We start from the raw sequence: 21,468 nt of genomic DNA, 5'->3' as shown, positions 1-21,468 counted from the left end.
AAAAAAACCAATAATCACATTAACGGGAAGAAGCTTATTATATTGTTCTGAAAGTTTCACCTGCGCGCTGATGGCCCTGGAGAGATAGTAATGACGATACAATGTGGAAGGTCTTGATAACGATCGAAGGCCTTCGTAATATTAGTAAAGAACAGTGATAATGAATGAGGAAGGTCTGAGGGTGAGACGGTCGCCCTGAAAGAGCTCCCCCTCCCCCGTTTTCTCGTTTCTCCATCAGTCCCGGACAATGCTCCCTCTGAGCTGTGGAGTCTTGTGAGCAAAGGTTCTACTTTGGGAGCTCCTGGCATTAAAGCTGTGAGCGAGCGATTTGGCTGCTGCATGAATTAGTTTGCTCTGGAGCCATCCTTCCTGAGCGAAGACAGAAATGTGTGAGCCAGAGGCTAGCTCTCACTAACTCAGCTTAGAGGGAACACTGGTCCCGGACAAAATGTGCGGAGGGTGGTGATACTCGTACGAGAGTCTTTCTCCTTCAGGCCACTCCCTGCAGATCTCTGGCATTGATTGTGCAGGCCTGTGGTTCGCTGAAGAGAGTTTGGCTTATCTGACTGGTATAACGACCGCCTAGCGTACCGGCAGATATCCTGCCGAACCTGTTGGAGGTGGTATCGGGCGAGGCCTTGGAGTTCCCCAGACTGTTAGTTCAGGGCGACTTCAGTGTCCACGCCGATGAGACGGCCTCCTCACAGGCTACGGACCTACTGTTGTCCACGGCAGCATTGGGACTCTCTCAGATTGTATCAGGTCCCATGCGCCCAGCAGCCCACACGCTAGATCTGATCTCTGGCATGGGGATAAATGTGGACCTGAATGGCACTGATGCAGTGCCATGGTCGGACCACTCCGTCCTGAAGGCTCGTCTGAGTCTCCCAGTCCCTCCCTGTCTGGGCGATGAGCTGATTTATCCTCGCCCACGGAGACTGATGGATCCAGTCGGCTTCCAGAAAGAACTGTGGGATCCGATGCCCCCTGGCGATGCATTAGATGCGCTGGTAGAGGACTGGCGTGGCCGTCTCTCTGAAGCCATCGACGGAATCGCTCCCCGACACCCTCTTCACTCCCGTTCCGAACTAGCTCCTTGGTACACCGAGGAGCTATGGAGGATGAAACGAGAGCTGGGACGCCAAGAGCGAGCGTGGCGGCGGACTCGTGACAAAGCTGCAAGGATATCTTGTAGGACGTTTATGAAATCCTATGAGATGGCAGTGAAAGCCGTAAAGAAGGAATCCTATGCGGCTTCCATTGCATCCTCTAGCCCTTGCCCATCTCAGTCATTTGGAACAATTCGATTATTAACCTCCCTCCCACAGGGAACTCGGAAAGACGATAATTCGGCAATTAGCTGTGAGGCCTGTGCGATCTCTTTTGCGGATAAAATTTTGTCGCTCCGCCAGGACCTGCCGGCCACTACTGCTACAGTGGGTGAACTGGACTGGAGGTCCCTTGGCCATCTTCAGGCCCTGTCATGGACCACTTCAGTCGACACTCCCAGGAGGAGGTTGACAGGGCTGCGAAGCCCACCATTTGCCTCCTGGGCCCATGCCTGTCATGGCCAGTGAAAGCCAGCGGTGATGGAATTTGGGTCCCCCTGGCAGATTTTATTTATTTATTTATACTTTCGATTTATATTCCGCCCTTCCCACATGGGCAGGCTCCGGGCGGCTTACAACAAGTTAAAATATAACAGAATAAATACAATAAAACATAGATGCATCAACAGAGCAATCAAATGTGTAAATAAAGTGCTGTTGTATATAGATGGCAGTGGTCTGTTAGCACTTCAGATGTTGTCCGTGTGTGGGTGCCAGTGGCGGCTCCTAATCAAAGGCCTGGTGGAAGAGCTCTGTTTTGCAGGCCCTGCGGAACTGTAAAAGGTCCCGCAGGGCCCCGAGCTCATATGGGAGCTCATTCCACCAGTGTGGAGCCGCCTCTCCAAGGCTACGCTCGATGGTAGAGAGTACACTGTGGCCATACCCGTGTCATCAGCTGTTCTTGTGGCTCTCAACATGAGGGCCTTAACTGTTCCGTTGTTAGCAGTTCAGATGTTGTCCATGTGTGGGTGCCAGTGGCGGCTCCTAATCAAAGGCCTGGTGGAAGAGCTCTGTTTTGCAGGCCCTGCGGGACTGTAAAAGGTCCCGCAGGGCCCCGAGCTCATATGGGAGCTCATTCCACCAGTGTGGAGCCGCCACTGAGAAGGCCCTACCCCTGGTTGAGGCCAATCTGACGTCTTTCGGACCTGGGAGAGTCAGGCGGTTTTGCGACCCTGACCTCAGTGCTCTCTGGGGAACGTACAGGGAAAGGCCGTCCCTCTGGTGCATATTATCTATGTAAGCTGCCCTGAGCCCACCTCGGCGGGGAGGGCGGGGTGTAAACTGAATTAATTAAATAATTAATTTGTCCCTGAACTCAGGGACTTCCCCGGGGACTTTAAAGGAAGCCGTGCTGAGGCCACTCTTGACACCCCTGGATCCGACTGATCCAGCCCACTGCCGCCCAGTTTCAGATTTTTCGTTTCTGGGTAAGGTAGTTGAGAGAGCGGCAGCGGAAGAGCCCCAGGCTTTGCTGGAAGGTTCCTCTATCCTGGATCCATTCCAGTCCGGCTTCCGCCCTGGCTATGGGACGGAGACGACATTGGTCACCCTCACAGATGACCTCTGCAGAAAACCTGGATTGAGGTGGGTCAGCGCCGCCGCTTCGGGGAGAGGGTTTCACTGCATTCCCCTTTGGTATGCAGTGTCCCACAAGGGGCGCACATAGGTAGAGCTTTCTATCCAGAGCGGATGTGTTAATTGTTAACTCGTGCCCTTGATTGCCATCTGACTTGTTAGTACCGCTTGATGTCATTTATAGGTTTTAGCGATTTTAATCGTTACGCTTAATCGTTATTATTTACAGTTTTATCTGCACTGTTGTAACCCACCCTGAGCCTTGCTGGGCAGGGAAGGGAGGGCTAGAAATCAAATATAATAAATAAAAAAGAATGAATAACGTCACTACATTATCGTAATAGAACAAAGTTGGAGTGCAGAGCACCTTTCAGACCAGCCAAGTTTAACTCTGGATGCATGCAAGTTTAATTAATGCATGCACACTTCATCGGATATCTGAAGATAGATTCAGGTGGGTAGCTGTGTTGGTCTGAAGCAATTGAACAAAGTTCTATTATAATAATAGTAGGGCTTTGTAATGATTTCATGTTTCCCCTACTTTACTCAGTATATCTAATTTTTAACATGGCCAAATCTCTGGATACTTAAATCCGGAGACTGGAGCCGTGAAGAGAAAGTGGATCTTTCGACAAACCTGAAAAACGTCCCAGGATTTCAGAAAAACAAAAAGTGGGGTTAATCCCCCCCCCCCCCAAGTAATAGAAGCAGCACTTGTAGCTTTAAGAAATTAATGTTCTCAGTGGCTGTTGCTAAGCTAGGACAACAGTAATGACAGCCTTCAAGCCTTGGTTTCTGTCAGTAAAAGCTAGAGGGGAGGGAGCAGGGTCCTTTCTAGGCTGTTTTGGTCTTTGAGGTAGGACTCATTAAGGCCAGGTCTGGCAACAACCACGAGGCAATGTGTGTGACTGTTCAACAGCAGCTACCCCATGAATTTTTAATTTTATTTTATCACACTTATATCCTGCCCTCCCCGCAAGCAGGCTCAGGGCGGCTAACAGTATTTGGTACAGTGCACCAAAATCGTAAAACAGTTAAAACAATCAAAACAGTTACATAATTTACAGTTAAATAAATTACAGTTAAAATGCTCACAGTTTTAAATCACAGTGGCGGACCATATAATACCGCACCCAAGGTTCTCAGTCTCTGGGCTCCTGATGGTGCCATATAATGTCAGTTAGGCTGGCCTTGCACCGCAGATGTTAATTGCGGGCATTGGTGGTAGTGGTGGCGGCTCTTAATTGAAGGCCTGGTGGAAGAGCTCCGTCTTGCAGGCCCTGCGGAACTGTACAAGATCCCGCAGGGCCCTGATCTCCTCAAGGAGCTCATTCCATCGGCAAGGAGCTGCCACTGAGAAGGCCCTAGCCCTGGTCGCAGCAAGCCTGGCATCCCTGGGGCCTGGGATAACTAGTCGATGTTGTGACCCCGACCGTAGTGCTCGCTGGGGTATATATGGGGAAAGGCAGTCCCTCAGGTATGAAGGCCGTGTATGTAGTGGTTAAAGTTTCTGACTAGTATACGAGAGACCCGGGTTCAAATCCCCACTCCACTGTGGAAACATAAAGGGTCAGTCTTGGGCCAGTCGCATACTCTCAGCCAAACTTGCCTCACAGGGTTGTTGTGAGGATAAAGGAGAGGAGAGGAGAATGACGTGAGCTGCTTTCGGTCCCCATTGTGGAGAAAGCTAGGGTATAAATGAAGTAAATAGAGATAAGCTGAAGATTGGGGCAGATAAAAGGTTGTTTGGGAGGAGAGAAGGAAGCAGGGGAAAGTGAGGATATGGGGGTTGCCAGGAGGGAGAAAGATGAGAATTAGTGGGAAGGGGGATCTGAGCGAAAGGGGCCTCCTGTAATTCCTGGTAGGTTCCCGGCTGTACAACTAGGCACAGCCTAGCAACCAGAACCATATAATGAGGCCCTCGTTTATCGAGGTTGCTGGAGGAAGGAAGGAGAGAAAGCGGAAGGGGTGTGCGTGGATAAACGTGAGTTGACTGGTGGGTGGAAAGAAGAGAAGAAATCAGGGAAAAGGACAAGCTGTTCAAGGAAGGAGAAGAAGAAATAGTGGGGGGAGGGGAAAGTGTGATTCCCCCCCTACAAGTCCTTGTGGGTCTCCCCGCTTGTAATTATATAAATATCACATCATCCTTTCTTTTCCCCCTTGAACTACAGAGTCCTCAAGCCCCTTTAGCCTTTCTTTGTAGGGCAGGTGCTGTCGTCTTTTTGATCGTTTTGGGTGCTTTTTTCCTGCCCCTTTCCTGGCTGCACGATATTGGTTTCCTTTTGCGCTGGGGGCATTTGGGGACTGTCTGCAGCGCTCTGATCAGGGTGGCGTTAGCTAAAACCATTCCTCCCGGTCCTCCTCCAGGGAGCGGTTTGTTGAAGAAGAAAGTCCTCGTGGCGGGTCAAGGCAGGGAGACCCGGCCGGTTAAGAACCAGGATGTCACCATTCGATTAAAAACCACGTTGGAGGACGGCACGGTGGTGGAGGAGAACCCTAGCCTCACCTTCACGCTGGGCGATTGCGATGTCATCCAGGTGGGTGTGCACGTACAAACAGAGGAGTTTTTCGTTGCCCAGTCCCCCACCCCGCTGGCAATAAACTGTTTTGCTGTCCGCATGGTAATACTGGTAAACTCGGACTACAAATTGGGACGACGAACACTGAGAGCCAGTTTGGTGGAGTGGTTAGGAGCGCCGACGCTAATCTGGGAGAACCGGGTTTGCACGCGGCTGCTGGTGTGACCTTGGGTCAGTCACAAGTTCTCTCAGAGCTGTTCTCTCAGAAGCAGTTCTTGAGAGAGCTCTCTCAGCCCCACCTACCTCACAGGTTGTCTATTCTGGGGAGAGGAAGGGAAAGGAGATTGTAAGCCACTCCGAGACTCCGGGTAGTGAAGGGCGGGATATAAATCCAATCTCCTCCTCCTCCTCCTCTTCTTCTCATTTTTGTTTGTCCAGTTTCAGCAAATAAAAACTGGACTTGGTGACAGCTTGGCATGGAGTGGCAGGTAGAGTGTTGGACTAGGATCCGGGAGGCCCGGGTTCAGATCCCCACTCTGCCACACTAGCTCGCTGGGTGACCTTCGGCTAGTCACACCCTATCTCACAGGGGCCCTAACCTGGATAGCCCAGGCTAGCCTGATCTCATCAGATCTCAGAAACTAAGCAGGGTCGCCCCTGGCTAGTATTTGGATGGGCGACCTCCAAGGAATACCAGGGGCGTGAGGCAGAGGCAGGCAATGGCAAACCACATCTCTTGCCTTGAAAACAGGTCTCACTCACCACCTCGTGGTGCATAATGCTAAAAGAGCTAGAACTTGTGGCTGCCAGACAGTCTTAGGATCTCCTGGCTGCACTACACACAATGTTGAAGAATGATGATGATGATGATGATGATGATAATGTCACAGGGTTGCTGTGAGGAAAAAATTGGAGAGAGGAGAATGTTTTGTATCCCCAATAGGGAGAAAAGCAGAGTATGCATGAAATAAATACATACAAAAATTTGCGTCCTGCTGTGTGTGCCAAGAATTTGAGGCTTGAGCATAGAGAAGAGCATCATAGCTGCTCTCCAGCACACTTTCTTGTCTAAGCATACAGCCATTTTCTGCTCTGATGTCTGGGGCAAAGTGTATCTGGTTATCACCACAGAGACGTTAAGGGACCGAGTGATGCCCGCTTCCAGCGCCCATCCTGACATCATTTTTACTAAAAGTTTAACTGAAAATTTACTGAAAGTTTAACATAATAAAACAAAGTTCGAGACAAGGGGCACCTTAAAGGTGCCGCGGGACTTAAACATTGTTCTGATCCACATGGCTACCCACCAATGCTCCCTCTAAGCTGTGGATTCTTGTGAGCAAAAATTCTACTTTGTGAGCTACTGGCATTAAAACTGTGAGTGAGCAGTTTGGCTACTGCATAAATCAGTTTGCTGTGGAGCCATTCTCCCTGAGCGAAGACAAAAATGTGTGCGCTGGAGGCTAAAAAACTGTGAGCTAGCTCACACTAACTCAGCTTAGAGGGAACACTGCTACCCCCCTGAATCTGGAACGTAACAAAACTGCTTTCTGCCAAGCCAGTCCCTTGGTCCAACTGGCCGGTCTCTCTCCCCAAAAGCTGCTACCTGCCATAATTGAATTAGAGACACCGGTGATCGATTCCATGGCCTCCTGTGTACCTGCTTCATCTATAACCACTTAGCCCAGGGGTCCCCAATCTGTTTGAGCCTGTGGGCACCTTTGGAATTCTGACACAGCCTGCTGGGCACAGCCACAAAATGGCTGCTGCTGGAGGCCAAGCCAGCAACAAAATGGCTGCCGCAGTTTACCTTCAGTCATACCATGAAGAACCCTGTGGCCTGGTGGCAGCTGCTACTACCAATGTGACATTTTTTAGAAATTAAGGTTTAGAAATTAAAAGCTAGATATTAAATTGTTCTGTAGAATTTTAATGTTTTATATGCTTTTATGGCATTATACCCTTAGATACATCACCCAGAGCCCGGCGTAAGCTGGGATACGACCAGTGTTCCCTCTAATAAACAACAACGATAATACTGTACGAAATGGCAAAATCCACTTGCAGTTACTTAACAGGGCTATTTTTGGGCAGGAACGCACAGGAACGGAGTTCCGGCTGGCTCCCAAGTTGGCCACACCCAGCAGGAACTCATCAGCATAATAGGCCACACCCAACAGCAGAAACTCATTAGGATTGGCTACATTAGGGGTGTGTGGCCTAACATGCAAAGGAGTTCCTGCTACAAAAAAGCCCTGGGTTTTGACAACAAGGTAAACAGAATAATAAGCAAAAGGTGGGTGTGGCTGGATAACCACACTTCTGGTAACATGGGGGTGTGGCCTAATGTGCTAATGACCTGTGCTCTCAGGAGTGTGGCCCAATATGCTAATGTGTTCCTGCTGTTGGGTGTGGCCTATTATGCTAATGAGTTCCTGCTGGGCTTTTTCTACAAAAAGAGCCCTGAAATAATAATATCTGCACAGCTGATCAAATCTCCAGTGGGCAGTAATCCCGCCTGGCATTGCCCACTTTCTAAAGGCACTTGGTGGGCACCAGGAAAGGTGTCAGTGGGCGCTATGGTGCCCACGGGCACCGTGTTGGGGACCCCCTGAGTTGGCATAACCTGCTATTCCCGGACAATATTATTTCTTGGCTTTCCAGGGTCCCAGGCAGAGATGGGTCTTTCCCAACACCTGCTCTCTGGCTTCCTCGTCCCAGAGATGCAGGGGATTTGATCTGGAGATCTTCTGCACACAAAACTGGAGCTCCGCTGTGACTCAGGGGAGGGTTGCCCTCCCCACCCCTTTCTCCAAGGCAGTGTTGGCCAAACCTGCTCAACATCAGGGCCACGTAGAATAATCATCAGATGTTTGCGAGCCGCAAGACATGAACAAATATCACACACACGGTTTTATTTCAAAAATCTGCACATTTGCTTTTTGTTAACATTAAATGAGACCCCCAGAAATAAAAACAGAAGGGGTAGAAACAGATATTGATGATGCTATTTATTTGTCCAATGATATTTATTTGTCTGCGAGAGAGAGAAAAAGGGAGCGAGGTGGAAAGACAGAATGAAAGAGGTAGAAAGAGAGAGAGAACCAAGAAAGCAAATAGATGGGAGGGAGGGGGGAAAAGCACGCCTCCCCTTCGCTTCCCCAGCTGCCCTGCCGGGAGCCGCACAATATGTGTGAAAGAGCCGCATTTGGCTCCCGAGCCGCACTTTGGCCACCCCTGGTCTACGGTCTCAACTTTTGAGGGCCTTTCAGACAACCATCTTTAGCTGCTGGTGACCTCCGTTTTGCTTTCCTTGCAGGCCCTGGACTTGTGTGTGCAGCTGATGGAGATGGGGGAGACTGCCCTCATCCAGTCGGATCCGAAATACTGCCACGGCTCCCAGGGCAGGTGCGTGGCGGGGGCAGGGGAGGGAAGCGGAGGGGCCGAGGGGAGTCTACTTACGTAGCTGTGCGGGAGGCTGTTTCGAAAGAGCGGCGGGATCGACGAAGGCTTTGCCAGTACTCTCCTTACAAGGAAAGGCTAGAACGGTTGGTGTTTGTTGTCAGGATGGGAGAGAACCAGTTTGGTGTAGCGGTTAAGAGCGCGGACTGTAATCTGGGAGAACCGGGTTTGATTCCCCACTCCTTCACATGCAGCTGCTGGTGTGACCTTGGGTCAGTGACAAGTTCTGTGAGAGCTGTTCTCTCAGGAGCAGTTCTCTCAGAGCTCTTTCAGCCCCACCTACCTCACAGGGTGTCTGTTGTGGGGAGGGGAAGGGAAAGGAGATTGTAAGCCGCTCTGATGAGACTCCTTTGGGTAGTCAAGGGCGGGGTATAAACCCAATCTCCTCTTCTTCTAAAGGGAGATGTGGTAGAGGTTTATAAAGCTAAAAGTGGTATAGAAGAAGAAGAGAAGAGATTGAATTTCTACCCCGCCCTTCACTTGGAGTCTCAGAGCAGCTTACAACCGCCGCTCCCTTCCCCTCCCCACAACAGACACCCTGTGAGGTAAAAGAAGAAGAAGAGATTGGATTTATACCCCGCCCTTCACTTGGAGTCTCAGAGCAGCTTACAAACTCCTCTCCCTTCCCCTCCCCACAACAGACACCCTGTGAGGTAAAAGAAGAAGAAGAGATTGGATTTCTACCCCGCCCTTCACTACCCAAAGGAGTCTCAGAGCAGCTTACAAACTCCTTTCCCTTCCCCTCCCCACAACAGACACCCTGTGAGGTGGGTGGGGCTGAGAGAACTCTGACACAAACTGCTCTTTTTCAAGAGCTTGTGACTGACCCAAGGTCATCCATCAGGTGCAAGTGGAGGAGTGGGGAATCAAACCCGGTTCTCCCAGATTAGAGTCCGCACACTTAACCACTACACCAATCTCTCAATAGAGAGATTGAACACACATATGAACACATGAAGCTTCCTTACACTGAACCAGACCCTTGGTCCATTAAGGGTCGGCACTGTCTACTTAGACTGGCAGCAACTCTCCGGGGTCTCAGGCTGAGGTCTTTTCATACCACCTATTACCAGTTTTGTGTAGTGAGAGTCAGCCTAGTGTATTAGTTAGGAGCGCAGATTCTAATCTGGGAGAACCGGCTTTGATTCCCAACTCGTCCACATGCAGCTGCTGGTGTGACCTTGGGTCAGTCACAAGTTCTCTCAGAGCTGTTCTCTCAAGGGCAGTTCTCGAGAGAGCTCTCTCAGCCCCACCTACCTCACAGGGTGTCTGTTGTGGGGAGGGGGAGGGAAAGGAGATTGTAAACTGCTCTGAGACTCTTTTGGGTAGTGAGAGGTGGGGTACAAATCCAATCTCTTTTCTTCTGCATGGTCCTTTTAACTGGACGTCCCATGGATTGAGTTTGGGACCTTCTGCATGCCAAGCAGGTGCTCTACCACTGAGCCACGGCCATTTCCCTTGGATTGGATGGAGCTAGTGCCCCCCTCTCTCATAATGCTAAAACCCAGGCGGACAAAAAGCAAAACATTCAGGAGAGGCGAAAGGTAGAGCTCCCTGTCTTGCGGAACTACGTGCCACTGGACAGGGCGACGGTTACTAAAAAAAAATACAGGCACGTTCATGGAAGATAGTTCAATCAGTGACTAATAGCCATGATGTCTAATGGATCTTCCATGTTCAGAGGCAGTGTCGCTGAATGCCAATTGCTAGGGGGAAAGAATGGGGGAAAGCTGCCTTCATACCCAGTTTGTGAGAGACCCAGCATCATAGTATCATAGAATCACCGAGTTGGAAGGGGCCATGCAGGCCATCTAGCCCAACCCCCTGTTCAATGCAGGATCAGCCTAGAGCATCCCTGACCGGTGTGTGTCCAGCCACTGCTTGAAGACGGCCAGTGAGGGGGAGCCCACCACCTCCCCAGGCAGCTGATTCCGCTGCTGCACGACTCTTCCTGTAAAAAAAAAAGTACTTCCTAAGATCCAGCCGGTACCTTCTTGCCCTTAATGTAAGCCCATGATTGCCAGTCCTCTCCTCTGCTGCCAACAGGAACAGCTCCCTGCCCTCCTCCCAAGTGAGAGCCTTTCAAATACTTAAAGAGGGCAATCATGTCCCCCCTCATCCTCCTCTTCTCCAGACTGAACATTCCCAAGTCCCTCAGCCTTTCCTCACAGGGCTTGGTCTCCAGGGCTTTTGGGGAAGCATCAGGGCTGGGCCCCAGTGTTCCCTCTAAGCTGAGCTAATGTGAGCCAGCTCACAGTTTTTTAGCCTCCGGCGCACAGATTTTTTGTCTCGGCTCAGGAAGGATGGCTCCAGAGCAAACTAATGTATGCAGCAGCCCAATCGCTCGCTCCCAACTTGAATGTCAGTTGCTCACAAGGTAGAATTTTTGCTCACAAGACTCCATAGCTTAGAGGGACCATTGCTGGGTCCCGTCGGAAACAGGAGACCTGGTTGGGCGGCCCGTCGGTGTGACTCCCTTGGTGATGGCGCGTTCTCGATCTGCTTGAGCAGGAGCTCGGACATCCCTCCGGATGCGGCCCTCACCCTCGAAGTGGAGCTGCTGGCAGCGCGGGACGCCCCTGACTTGGAGCTGCTCAGCGGGACGGAGAAGGTGGAGCTGGCCAACCGCAAGAGGGAACGCGGCAACTTCCACTACCAGCGAGCGGATTACGTGCTGGCCATCAACTCCTACGACACTGCCCTGAAGGTCATCGGCTCCAGTTCCAAAGGTACCCGGTGCCCGCTTGCGCGTTTATGCTCTTTGTAGTCTGCCTTTCTCACCGAAGCAGATTCCACCGAGGCCTGAGTCAACATAATCGATAGGATGAGACATCTAATAAGCAATGTAATAGGACTAGGAAAGTTGTCGTCCGGAAGAGATGTACGTTGATGCTCGTGTGGGCTGTCACCCTCACCGATAGTATACCCCAAACCCTACAGATTCCTACCACTTCTTGAAATGGTGGCGGAGTTTGGCTAACAGATGCCGTCTCTCACGTACATCAGTCATTCCCAGACTGTCCTGCTGAGGAAAAACTAAACCCTCATATTGGACACATCTGCTGCTCTAGGCTTCGTGGATCAGGGGACTCTTATGTAGGATCGATGCCCTCTCTCTTTCTGCTGATATATGGTTGGTGACACCACCCTGAAGGCATGAGTTCCATAAGTTATTTATTTATTCATCTCCTTAGGTAGGCAGTATGAGCAGGAGGGGCTGAAAAGTTGTCGGATGGACTTCAGGTTACCGCAGGGATGTCTGGGGGGAATCCCAGAAGGGTGCCCCCTGCCCAGGAACCAGATCCTGATTGGTCGGACAAAGTGGAGGATGGGATTCTCAGAGGCAGTATCAGTTAGGCCAGGGGTCCCCAACGTGGTTCCCATGGGCACCACGGCTCCTGCTGGACACTTTCCCTGGCACGAGCCAACTGCTTTTAGAAAGTGGCAAGGGCCAGGTAGGACTTTTGTCCAGCATGACTTCTGATTGGCCACTGGAGATTTAATAGGCTGTGCAGATGTTTAAAAACATTGTTTTGGTACAGGAAACCTTGGGTTGGGGGAAGTTGGCCGAGCATCTGAGGGTGAGATGCTCGGTTTCCATTTTAGAAAAGGTTTTCGGCCACTGGAGATTTAATAGGCTGTGCAGATATTTAAAAACATTGCTTTGGCACTGGAAACCTTGGCTTGGGGGAAGTGAGTCTGGCCGAGCATCTGAGGATGAGAGGCTCAGTTTCCATTTTAGAAAAGGTTTTCTTGCATCCCGGTTCCCTGCTAGGTGTGAAATCCCCCTCTCCCCTCAGCTTCTCTCAACCGCTAGATTTGGGCCGGTGGGGATTTGACCTGAAGGGGCTGCATTTTCCTCATAAAGCAGAAGTAGAGGATTATTGAAGCTGCCCCTAGCAAAGAGCCCCCCTCCACCACCACCCCATTCCAGGCTGTGACATCTCCCTTTGCTTGCTGCAGTCGAGTTCAGCCCCGAGGAGGAGGCCGAGCTGCTGGACGTGAAGGTGAAGTGTCTGAACAACTTGGCACACAATGTATTCTTATTAATGAAGATTAATGATTAATAATTATGGATAGATAATAATTAATAATGATTATAATGATTAATAAAGAGCTGCGGTGGCTCAGTGGTTAAGATGCTGAACTGCAGGCTGGAAAGTCATTAGTTCAGCAGTTCGATACCCGAGGGCCGAGCTCCCATCTCTGGTCCCAGCTCCTGCCAGCCTAGCAGTTCGAAAGCAAGAAATTGCGAGTGCTGCTTCAGTGGGAAGGTGACAGCGTTCCGTGCGCCTCGGCGTCTAGTCATGCCGGCCACATGACCATGGAAGTCTTCGGACAGCGCTGGCTCTTCGGCTTGGAAACGGAGATGAGCACCAGAACCCTAGAGTTGGATTCAGCTGGCTTTCGAGCAAGGGAAACCTTTACCTTTACCCTTTACCTATAATGGGTAATAATAATGGATAATAATGAAATAATCATAATGTAATGATGATGATGATATATTCTTATTAATAATGACTTTATTTACAAGGTAAATTGCCTAGCCTGTCAGCCATAGGCGTCCACGTGAGATGCATAAAAATCACCATAATGATTACATAAAAATCTTACGATTACTAAGATCACAGCTAAAATTTAATGAGACAAATATATTTATATATTTGTGGGTGGGTGGGCAAGCTGGCTCACAACAGAAAACAGAAACTTAGCCTAGGGAAAACTTAAAAAAAAAAGGCCTTTTGGCTTCGCTTCTGAAACTGACAATCGAAAAGCAAAACCCACCGATGCTAGCTATGGGACAAACGTCCCGCCATGGAAGAGACTCTTCCTCGGACCAGCCCCCAGATATGAATTTTTAGGCATGTTTGTACAGGTACTTTCATATTTATTATTCCTGTGTTTACTCGAAAGGAAGGTGGCCTCCTTGAAAAAGATATACACAAAAACTGTTGTTTGGGGGCATAACTGTAACTTGCATGTGAATGGAAGGTGACCTAATCTTTTTGATTTCATACCTGTGGGAAAACACCCTAGCCTTGCATTTCAGTACATGCTGTGTTATTAATATTATTGCAGTGCTATTTTATCTTGTTGAAATCTGTGCAATGGCCCCATAACATTAAGTAAGAACTTCAGTAAGAGCCCTGCTGGATCAGACCAGTGGTGCATCTAGTGCAGCATCCTGCCTCACACAAGGGCCAACCAGCATCTCTGGACAGCCAAGAACAGGGCATAGAGGCTGAGGCCTTCATAAGAACATAAGGAGACGCAGTGTTCCCTCTAAACTGAGTTAGTGTGAGCTAGCTCACAGTTTTTTAGTCTCCGGCTCACACATTTTTGTCTCAGCTCAGGAAGGATGGCTCCAGAGCAAACTAATTTATGCAGTAGCCCAATCGCTTGCTCACAACTTTAATGCTAGTAACTCACAAAGTAGAATTTTTGCTCACAAGACTCTACAGATTAGAGGGAACATTGAGAGTCCTGCTGGATCAAGACCAATAGTTCCTCTAGTCCAGCATCCTGTCTCACACAGTGGCCAGCCAGCTCCTCTGGAGGTCCAACAACAGGGCAGAGAGGCCGAGGCCTTCATAAGAATGTAGGGAGAGTCCTGCTGGATCAGACTGTTGGTCCCTCTAGTCCAGCATCCTGTCTCACACAGTGGCCAACCAGTTCCTCTGAACAGCCAACAACAGGGCATAGAGGCCGAGGCCTTCCCCTGATGTTGCCTCCTTGCTTTGGGATCCAGAGGATTAGTGCCTCTGAATGTGGAGGTTCCCCTCAGTTCAGAATGACTAGTAGCCATTGATAGATTCATGGAGGATAAGTCTATCTAATCCCTTTTTAAGTCTGTTTATTACTGTGGCCATCACGGCATTCTCTGGCAGTGAATTCCACATTTTAATTACTCTCCGTGTAAAGTAGTATTTCCTTTTGTAGAAACAGTTGTACAGATGTACAAGAACAAAATCCATGTAATGGCTTTTATTGGACCAACTAATAGAGTCCACCTTTTGTTCCTGGGTTCTTGTTCCTCCTGGAGCGTGTCCACCCAGCCGCTCAGTGGCGCCACCTGCAGTTGTGTTTTTGCCTGCTTCCCTCCTAGGTCCTGGCTCAGCAAGGGGAGTACAGTGAGGCCATCCCTATCTTGAAAGCTGCGTTGAAGCTGGAGCCATCCAACAAGGTAAGCAAAGGAGATCTCGCGCCTGTAGCAGGTGGTGAGCTAGGGCAGAGGTCTCCAACACGGTGCCCGTGGGCGCCACAGCACCCAGTAACACTGTTCTTGTTGCCCACGAAATGTCTGTAAGGAATGGGCAATGGCGGGTGGGGTTCTTGCCCAGCAAGGCTTCTGATGGGCCGTTGGGGATTTGATCGGCTGTGCAGATTTTAAAAAAATATTGCTTTGGCAGCCGCTGCCACCACAACACGAGGATCTTCGCTGTGTGACTGAAGGTAAGTCACAGCAGCCATTTTGTGGCCTCATCCACCAGGCCGTGTCAGAATTTCAGAGGTTGCTCGCAGGCTCAGAAAGGGTGGTGGACCCCTCAGGATGCCAGGTGGCAACTGTACTTGCCCTGGAGGATGTGAATTTCCACTAGACCTGATAATCCTGATCAGAAAAGGAGGGCTATGTCACACAGCCCTTAGTTAAGCCAGTTTGGTGTAGTGGTTATTTAGTTAGAGTTAGTTAGTTAGAGCCAGTTTGGTGTAGTGGTTAAGTGCGCGGACTCTAATCTGGGAGAACCGGGTTTGATTTCCCACTCCTCCGCTCGCAGCGGCTGGATGACCTTGGGCAAGCCATAGTTCTGTCAGAGCTGTTCCCTCAAGGGCAGTTCTCTCAGAGCTCTCTCAGCCCCACCCACCTCACAGGGTGTCTGTTGTGGGGAAGGGAAAGGAGGTTGTAAGCTGCTCTGAGACTCCGAGTGAAGGGCAGGGTATAAATCCAATCTCTTCTCTTCTTCCTCTTCTTAACTTTTGGAACTCCCTGCCACAGGAAGCGGTGACGGCCACCGGCTTAGAGGATTTTTTTAAGGGTTAAACAAACGCTACTAGCCGTGGTAGTCCAATGGTGCTTTTGTGTTCCATCTGCCTCTGCATGCCAGTTATTGGGATGGGGACCAATGCTCCCTCTAAGCTGTGGAGTCTCGTGCACGGACATTCCACTTTGTGAGCTACCGGCATTAAAGTTGTGAGCGGGCGATTGGGCTACTGCATAAGTTAGTTTTTGCCCTTGAGCCCTTCTTCCTGAGCCAAGACAAAAATCTGTGAGCTGGAGGCTAAAGAACTGTGAGCTAGCTCACACTCACTCAGCTTAGAGGGAACACTGGTGGGGACGTCCGTTCAGAGATGGCTTTTTTCCTCTACGCTCGACTTCTTTGCTTCTTGGAAGCTTCTCACCGGCTGCTGCGGGAAACAAGAAGCTGGGCTCTCTGGACTCTTCTGGTCTGACCCGGCAGGGCCTTTCAAACACAGACTTACAAGCATACTAGAAGTTGCACTCGGCCCGACACTTTTCTTCCCACAGTGACCTCTCACGCAATCCCAGAAAAATGGAGGCCTTTTTCCATTCCCCCCCAGTACCGGGCACTTACAGATAGACTGCCTCTGAACAGTGAATTTTTATTGGACCCTCATTGGTCATAGCCATTGATAGACCTGTACTTGTTGAATCAGTTATTGGGATGGGGACCAATGCTCCCTCTAAGCTGTGGAGTCTCGTGCACGGACATTCCACTTTGTGAGCTACCGGCATTAAAGTTGTGAGCGGGCGATTGGGCTACTGCATAAGTTAGTTTTTGCCCTTGAGCCCTTCTTCCTGAGCCAAGACAAAAATCTGTGAGCTGGAGGCTAAAGAACTGTGAGCTAGCTCACACTCACTCAGCTTAGAGGGAACACTGGTGGGGACGTCCGTTCAGAGATGGCTTTTTCCCTCTGCGCTCGACTTCTTTGCTTCTTGGAAGCTTCTCACCGGCTGCTGCGGGAAACAAGAAGCTGGGCTCTCTGGACTCTTCTGGTCTGACCCGGCAGGGCCTTTCAAACACAGACTTACAAGCATACTAGAAGTTGCACTCGGCCCGACACTTTTCTTCCCACAGTGACCTCTCACGCAATCCCAGAAAAATGGAGGCCTTTTTCCATTCCCCCCCAGTACCGGGCACTTACAGATAGACTGCCTCTGAACAGTGAATTTTTATCGGACCCTCATTGGTCATAGCCATTGATAGACCTGTACTTGTTGAATCTGTCCAGTCCCAGACCGCTTTTCTCTTAAAGCTAGTAGCTGTCGTAGCAGTGTCCCCCCCCGTCCCCCCCAGAAACCTGCCCAAGTTCTAGCCTGAGTGCCTTGCAGAACTGCCCCGTTTGGGCTGGATCTGGGGGTTCAAGGTCTGAAGGCTGGCTTGACTGATGGCAGTCACCAAGGACTTATCTGGAAACCTGCCCCGCTTCCGTAACCGATTTGTCCCACAAGGCAGATATTAGACCCAGAGGTCATGTGTGGTCAGAGACGTCTAAGAGCCTTTTAAGGCAGTGTGTTCCCTGAGAGCCAGTTTGGTGTCGTGATTAGGAGTGCGGACTCTAATCTGGGAGAACCGGGTTTGATTCCCCACTCCTCCACTTGCAGCTGCTGGGTGACCTTGGGTCAGTCATAAGTTCTCTCAGAGCTGTTCTCTCAAGAGCAGTTTCTGTTGAAGCTCTCTTTCAGCCCCACCTACCTCACAGGGTGTCTGTTGTGGGGAGTGGGAGGGAAAGGAGTTTGTAGGCCGCTCTGAGACTCCTTCGGGTAGTGAAGGGCGGGGTATAAATCCAATCTCTTCTCTTCTTCAGCAGCCCCCCCCCCAGCTCCGAACGTAAAGGATCCTGGCCAGGTACAGAGTACCAGGAAATCGATGCTCCCTCTAAGCTGTGGAGTCTTGTGAGCAAAAATTCTACTTTGTGAGCGACTGGCATTACAGTTGCGAGCGAGCGGTTTGGCGGCCCCCTCGATCAGTTTGCTGTGGAGCTGTCCTTCCCGAGCCGAGACAAAAATGCGTGAGCCGGAGGCTAAAAAAACCTGGGAGCTAGCTCACACTAACTCAGCTTAGAGGGAACACGGCCTGGAATATGGAGAGCCTCCTAAGGTGGTGTGTTTCTTTTTTTAAAAAAACAAGTCTTCCCCGAAACACTAGCTTGGAGAGTTGGTGACGTCTCCCTGTCTTCTGTTGGCCCCCAGACCATCCACATGGAGCTCTCAAAGCTGGCAAAGAAGCACGCCGACCAAAAGAGCGTGGAGACTGAGATGTACCGCAAGATGCTGGGGACTGCTGGTTCCAGCGGACCCCCTGCTAAGTGTAAAGATAAGTCCTCCCGGGTAGGTGGAGAGAAGGAGTCATGTCCCACGGGGACCCCGGAGAGGGAAGGACTTTTTCACTGAGTCGTGCGTTTCACTGGGGGGGGGGGGGGCCGATGTCGTTATTTAACCTGGCCCAAAGGCACGGCATGTTCACAAACACTCCAGGCGCTCAGGGACCAAAAGTTTTGGAAGTTCCTGCGGCCCTTCCGAGAAGACGGCCGTGCTTTTTAGAGGGCTGCCCTTGAAGCTGAAGGTAGCCGGGTTCGTGTCCCGCACGGTGCTCCGTTGTGAGGACTCGGACGAGGGCTGGAAAGCATTGGGAGGGTGCGTGGGGGGAGGGTTAAATTTCACAGCTCCGTTTGAACGAGCTCTTTGGCTCCTAGCATCGTGTTCCTGTGGAGTCATCAGAGGTGCTCTTAAGGAAAAAGGAGAAGGGGGGGGGCTGTCCCCAGGGAGCGCACAATTTAGATTCTGCCTTAAACTAGAGGGGGAGACGAAACAAAGGGAGTTGGATGAGCTCAGTTTTTTAGCATCACGACTCTTCTGCTTTTATATTACCCGTCATGTGTCTGTTCCACACCAGCTTTTTCTGTAGCCCTCTGTTGTTCCCTGAACTAACCGCCCCCCAAACGCCTCTGCTTTTACTGCTAAAAAAAGGTTCCCCAACCCTTTATGCTCGTTTCGTTTGCTGTTTGATCCACTCTGCCTTCTTGAACTGAGGGCAGCCATTCATACCTGGCATCCCTCTAAGCTGTGGAGTCTTGTGAGCAAAAATTCTGCTTTGTGAGCTACTGGCATTAAAGTTGTGAGCCAGCAATTTGACTACTGCATAAATTAGTTTGCTCTGGAGCAGTGCTCCCTCTAAGCTGTGGCATCTTGTGAGCAAAAATTCTACTTTGTGAGCTACTGGCTTTAAAGTTGTGAGCGAGTGATTTTGGCTACTGCGTAAATTAGTTTGCTCTGTAGCCATCCTTCCTGAGCGAAGACAAAAATGTCTGAGCCGGAGGCTAAAAAATTGTGAGCTAGCGCACACTAACCTTAGAGGGAACACTGCTCTGGAGCCATCCTTCCTGAGCGAAGACAAAAATGTGTGAGCCGGATGCTAAAAAAACTCTGAGCTAGCTCACACTAACTCAGCTTAGAGGGAACACTGCCTGGCATGTGTGTGTATATATATATATGTGTGTGTTTTCAAGAGTACTTTCCATGTGTTGTCTTGTATTCATAACATCCCTGTAAAGTTCGGCCGGTGACGTTATCTTCATATGGCGGATTGTGGGGTGGACGGGGGGTTAAGTGATGTGTCCAAGGCCACCTTGCAAGTTTGTGGCGGAGGCGAGATCCCAACCGACAGCTTCTGGGATCAGAGCCCACTCCCTTCACTGCTATGCATCCCCAGTTCCAGGTCAGAACCATCCATAGTATTTGAAACCGGGGCATACCGTCCATTTTATGAATTTTTTAAAATTGGGAAACAAACGTGGACGCATTTTGTGCTTCCTGTCTCCCCAACCGTCCGCCTCCCGTTACTGAAGCCTGTTTTTATCTTCCTCTCTTTCTCCCAGGCGATTCCTTGGAAGTGGCTGTTCGTGAGCTAGCTCACACTAACTCAGCTTAGAGGGAACACTGATCCATAGTATTTGAAACCGGGGCATACCATCCATTTTATGAATTTTTTAAATTGGGAAACAAACGTGAACGCATTTTGTGCTTCCTGTCTCCCAACCGTCCGCCTCCCGTTACTGAAGCCTGTTTTTATCTTCCTCTCTTTCTCCCAGGCGATTCCTTGGAAGTGGCTGTTCGGTGCCACCGCCGTGGCCCTGGGCGGCGTGGCCTTGTCGGTCGTCATAGCGGCCAGGAACTAGCGCTATTGCCCGGCGAGCGCACTTTGGCGAGCAAGGCCCTGAGACCACCCCCCCCTTTCTACCTGTATCTGGCCCTCGACGATCACTACACAGCTCGGACTGTTAGGCTGGCTGGGGACGGGTTGCGCAGGGCCTTTACTTCCTCCACCCCGGAATGCCACTGGAACCGTTCCACCGGAGCGGTCCCCTCCTGGTGACAGTGAAGGCCCAGCATCGTGTGGCCGCTGGGTGGAAAGCCAAGGGGTTGGGAAAAGGCCTAGTGGGGATATTTGGGGGGAGGGAGCAAGAAAACTGGACCCACGTGCCTCTCCGCACCTTGGACATGCTGCACAATCTTTTGGGGCGTGGGGGCAGGTGTCTCATTTCCTCTTCCCTACCTTCCCCAACCCCCCCTCCCTTCTTATTTCTGCTCAACTTGTCCTTTGTTAATCCCCTGCGTGGAGAGAGAGAAAGAGAAGAGTGTTGCGAGAATCGAGCCCAGCGGGGAGACGTAAAAGGAGGAGAAGCCAGTGGCTGCTGGGGGAGGGAGAGGCAAGACGTTAGAGGCTGGTGGTTGCATTTGGCTTTCATCCTGGGGAGCTTTGGGGGCTGTTCGGGGCTACTAGGGCAACTCAGGGCTGACTAACAGCGCCCGTCAATACCTTTTTCGGGGAGGAGGGTTGTTTTTCGGTACGTTCTCTTACAAGGCCCCTGCCGTACAGGAGCAAATAGATTAATGCTGGAGGTGGTTCCCGCTTTTGTCTTTGGTTGCCTCCCCATCCTGCAAGATGAACCGTTCCCCCCCCCTTTTCCGCACAACATGCTGTTGGAGTGGGCCCGTTGCCCCCCTGTAGAAAGTCACACTGCCGAGGTTCTAAATCCAGTTGGTCCCCTCCACCCCCACCCCCCCGGAACCCCTGCCTGCCAAGATTGCACAGTTGCATCCCGCCCCTGTTCTAAGATGGGGGGGGGGAGGGGGGGAGTTGGCCTTCTGTCCGATAGAAAATGTGAACCGACAACGTCTCCCTCCACCTCTAATAAATCGACACCTCTCAACAGATTTGCCGTCTCTTAGTCCTCTGTCTTTTCACTCCCAGAGAGACGGTGGTGTGTTCTATAAGGGGGGGGGGGGCTGCATTATTTTATAGAGGTGGAAGCAATGTTCCCTCTAAGGTGTGGAGTCTTGTGAGCAAAAATTCTGCTTTGTGAGCTACTGGCATTAAAGTTGTGAGCGAGCGATTTGTCTGCTGCATACATTAGTTTGCTCCGGAGCCCTCCTTCCTGAGCTAAGACAAAAATGTGTGAGCCGGAGGCTAAAAAACTGTGAGCTAGCTCACACTAACTCAGCTTAGAGGGAACACTGGTGGAAAGGTAGTTTGAGTAACCTTCCTACTCACGTTGCAGAGCATGGGGTGGGAGTGTCACAGGAGTGCCCTGGAAAACAAACCTCCCTATGGCAAATGCTTCCTTTCCCCTGGTATGTTTGGAAGTAGCTGGATTGGGGCCATTTCTCTGCCCCTATTCCCATTATCCAGGAAGCTGCACGGAAGAAAGGGGGATGGAGAGTGAAAGTTGACTGGACGCCCCCTCTTCTGTAGGCAGTGTTCCTGTTTGGTGTACAGCCAGTT

The 21,468-nt window shown here is 50.6% G+C and overlaps 1 protein-coding gene across 1 annotated transcript in view; it reads left to right on the top strand.

Annotated features, from left to right (window-relative positions):
* FKBP8 (FK506 binding protein 8) overlaps window positions 1-20,785 on the top strand; it is a 21,742-nt gene extending 957 nt beyond the window's left edge. Inside the window, exons 2-8 of the mRNA XM_015411287.1 lie at window positions 5,052-5,221; window positions 8,523-8,611; window positions 11,177-11,394; window positions 12,629-12,702; window positions 14,772-14,849; window positions 17,877-18,014; window positions 19,775-20,785. Coding sequence (XP_015266773.1) covers window positions 5,052-5,221; window positions 8,523-8,611; window positions 11,177-11,394; window positions 12,629-12,702; window positions 14,772-14,849; window positions 17,877-18,014; window positions 19,775-19,861 — 854 coding nt within the window. The 3' untranslated portion in view covers window positions 19,862-20,785. The remainder of the gene's footprint in view (window positions 1-5,051; window positions 5,222-8,522; window positions 8,612-11,176; window positions 11,395-12,628; window positions 12,703-14,771; window positions 14,850-17,876; window positions 18,015-19,774) is intronic.
* Window positions 20,786-21,468: the final 683 nt, after the last annotated feature.

Source organism: Gekko japonicus, unplaced genomic scaffold (assembly GCF_001447785.1).
Source record: "Gekko japonicus isolate JY-2015 unplaced genomic scaffold, Gekko_japonicus_V1.1 scaffold2190, whole genome shotgun sequence".
Taxonomy (NCBI): domain Eukaryota; kingdom Metazoa; phylum Chordata; class Lepidosauria; order Squamata; family Gekkonidae; genus Gekko; species Gekko japonicus.
This window is presented reverse-complemented; position numbering and strand designations above follow the sequence as displayed.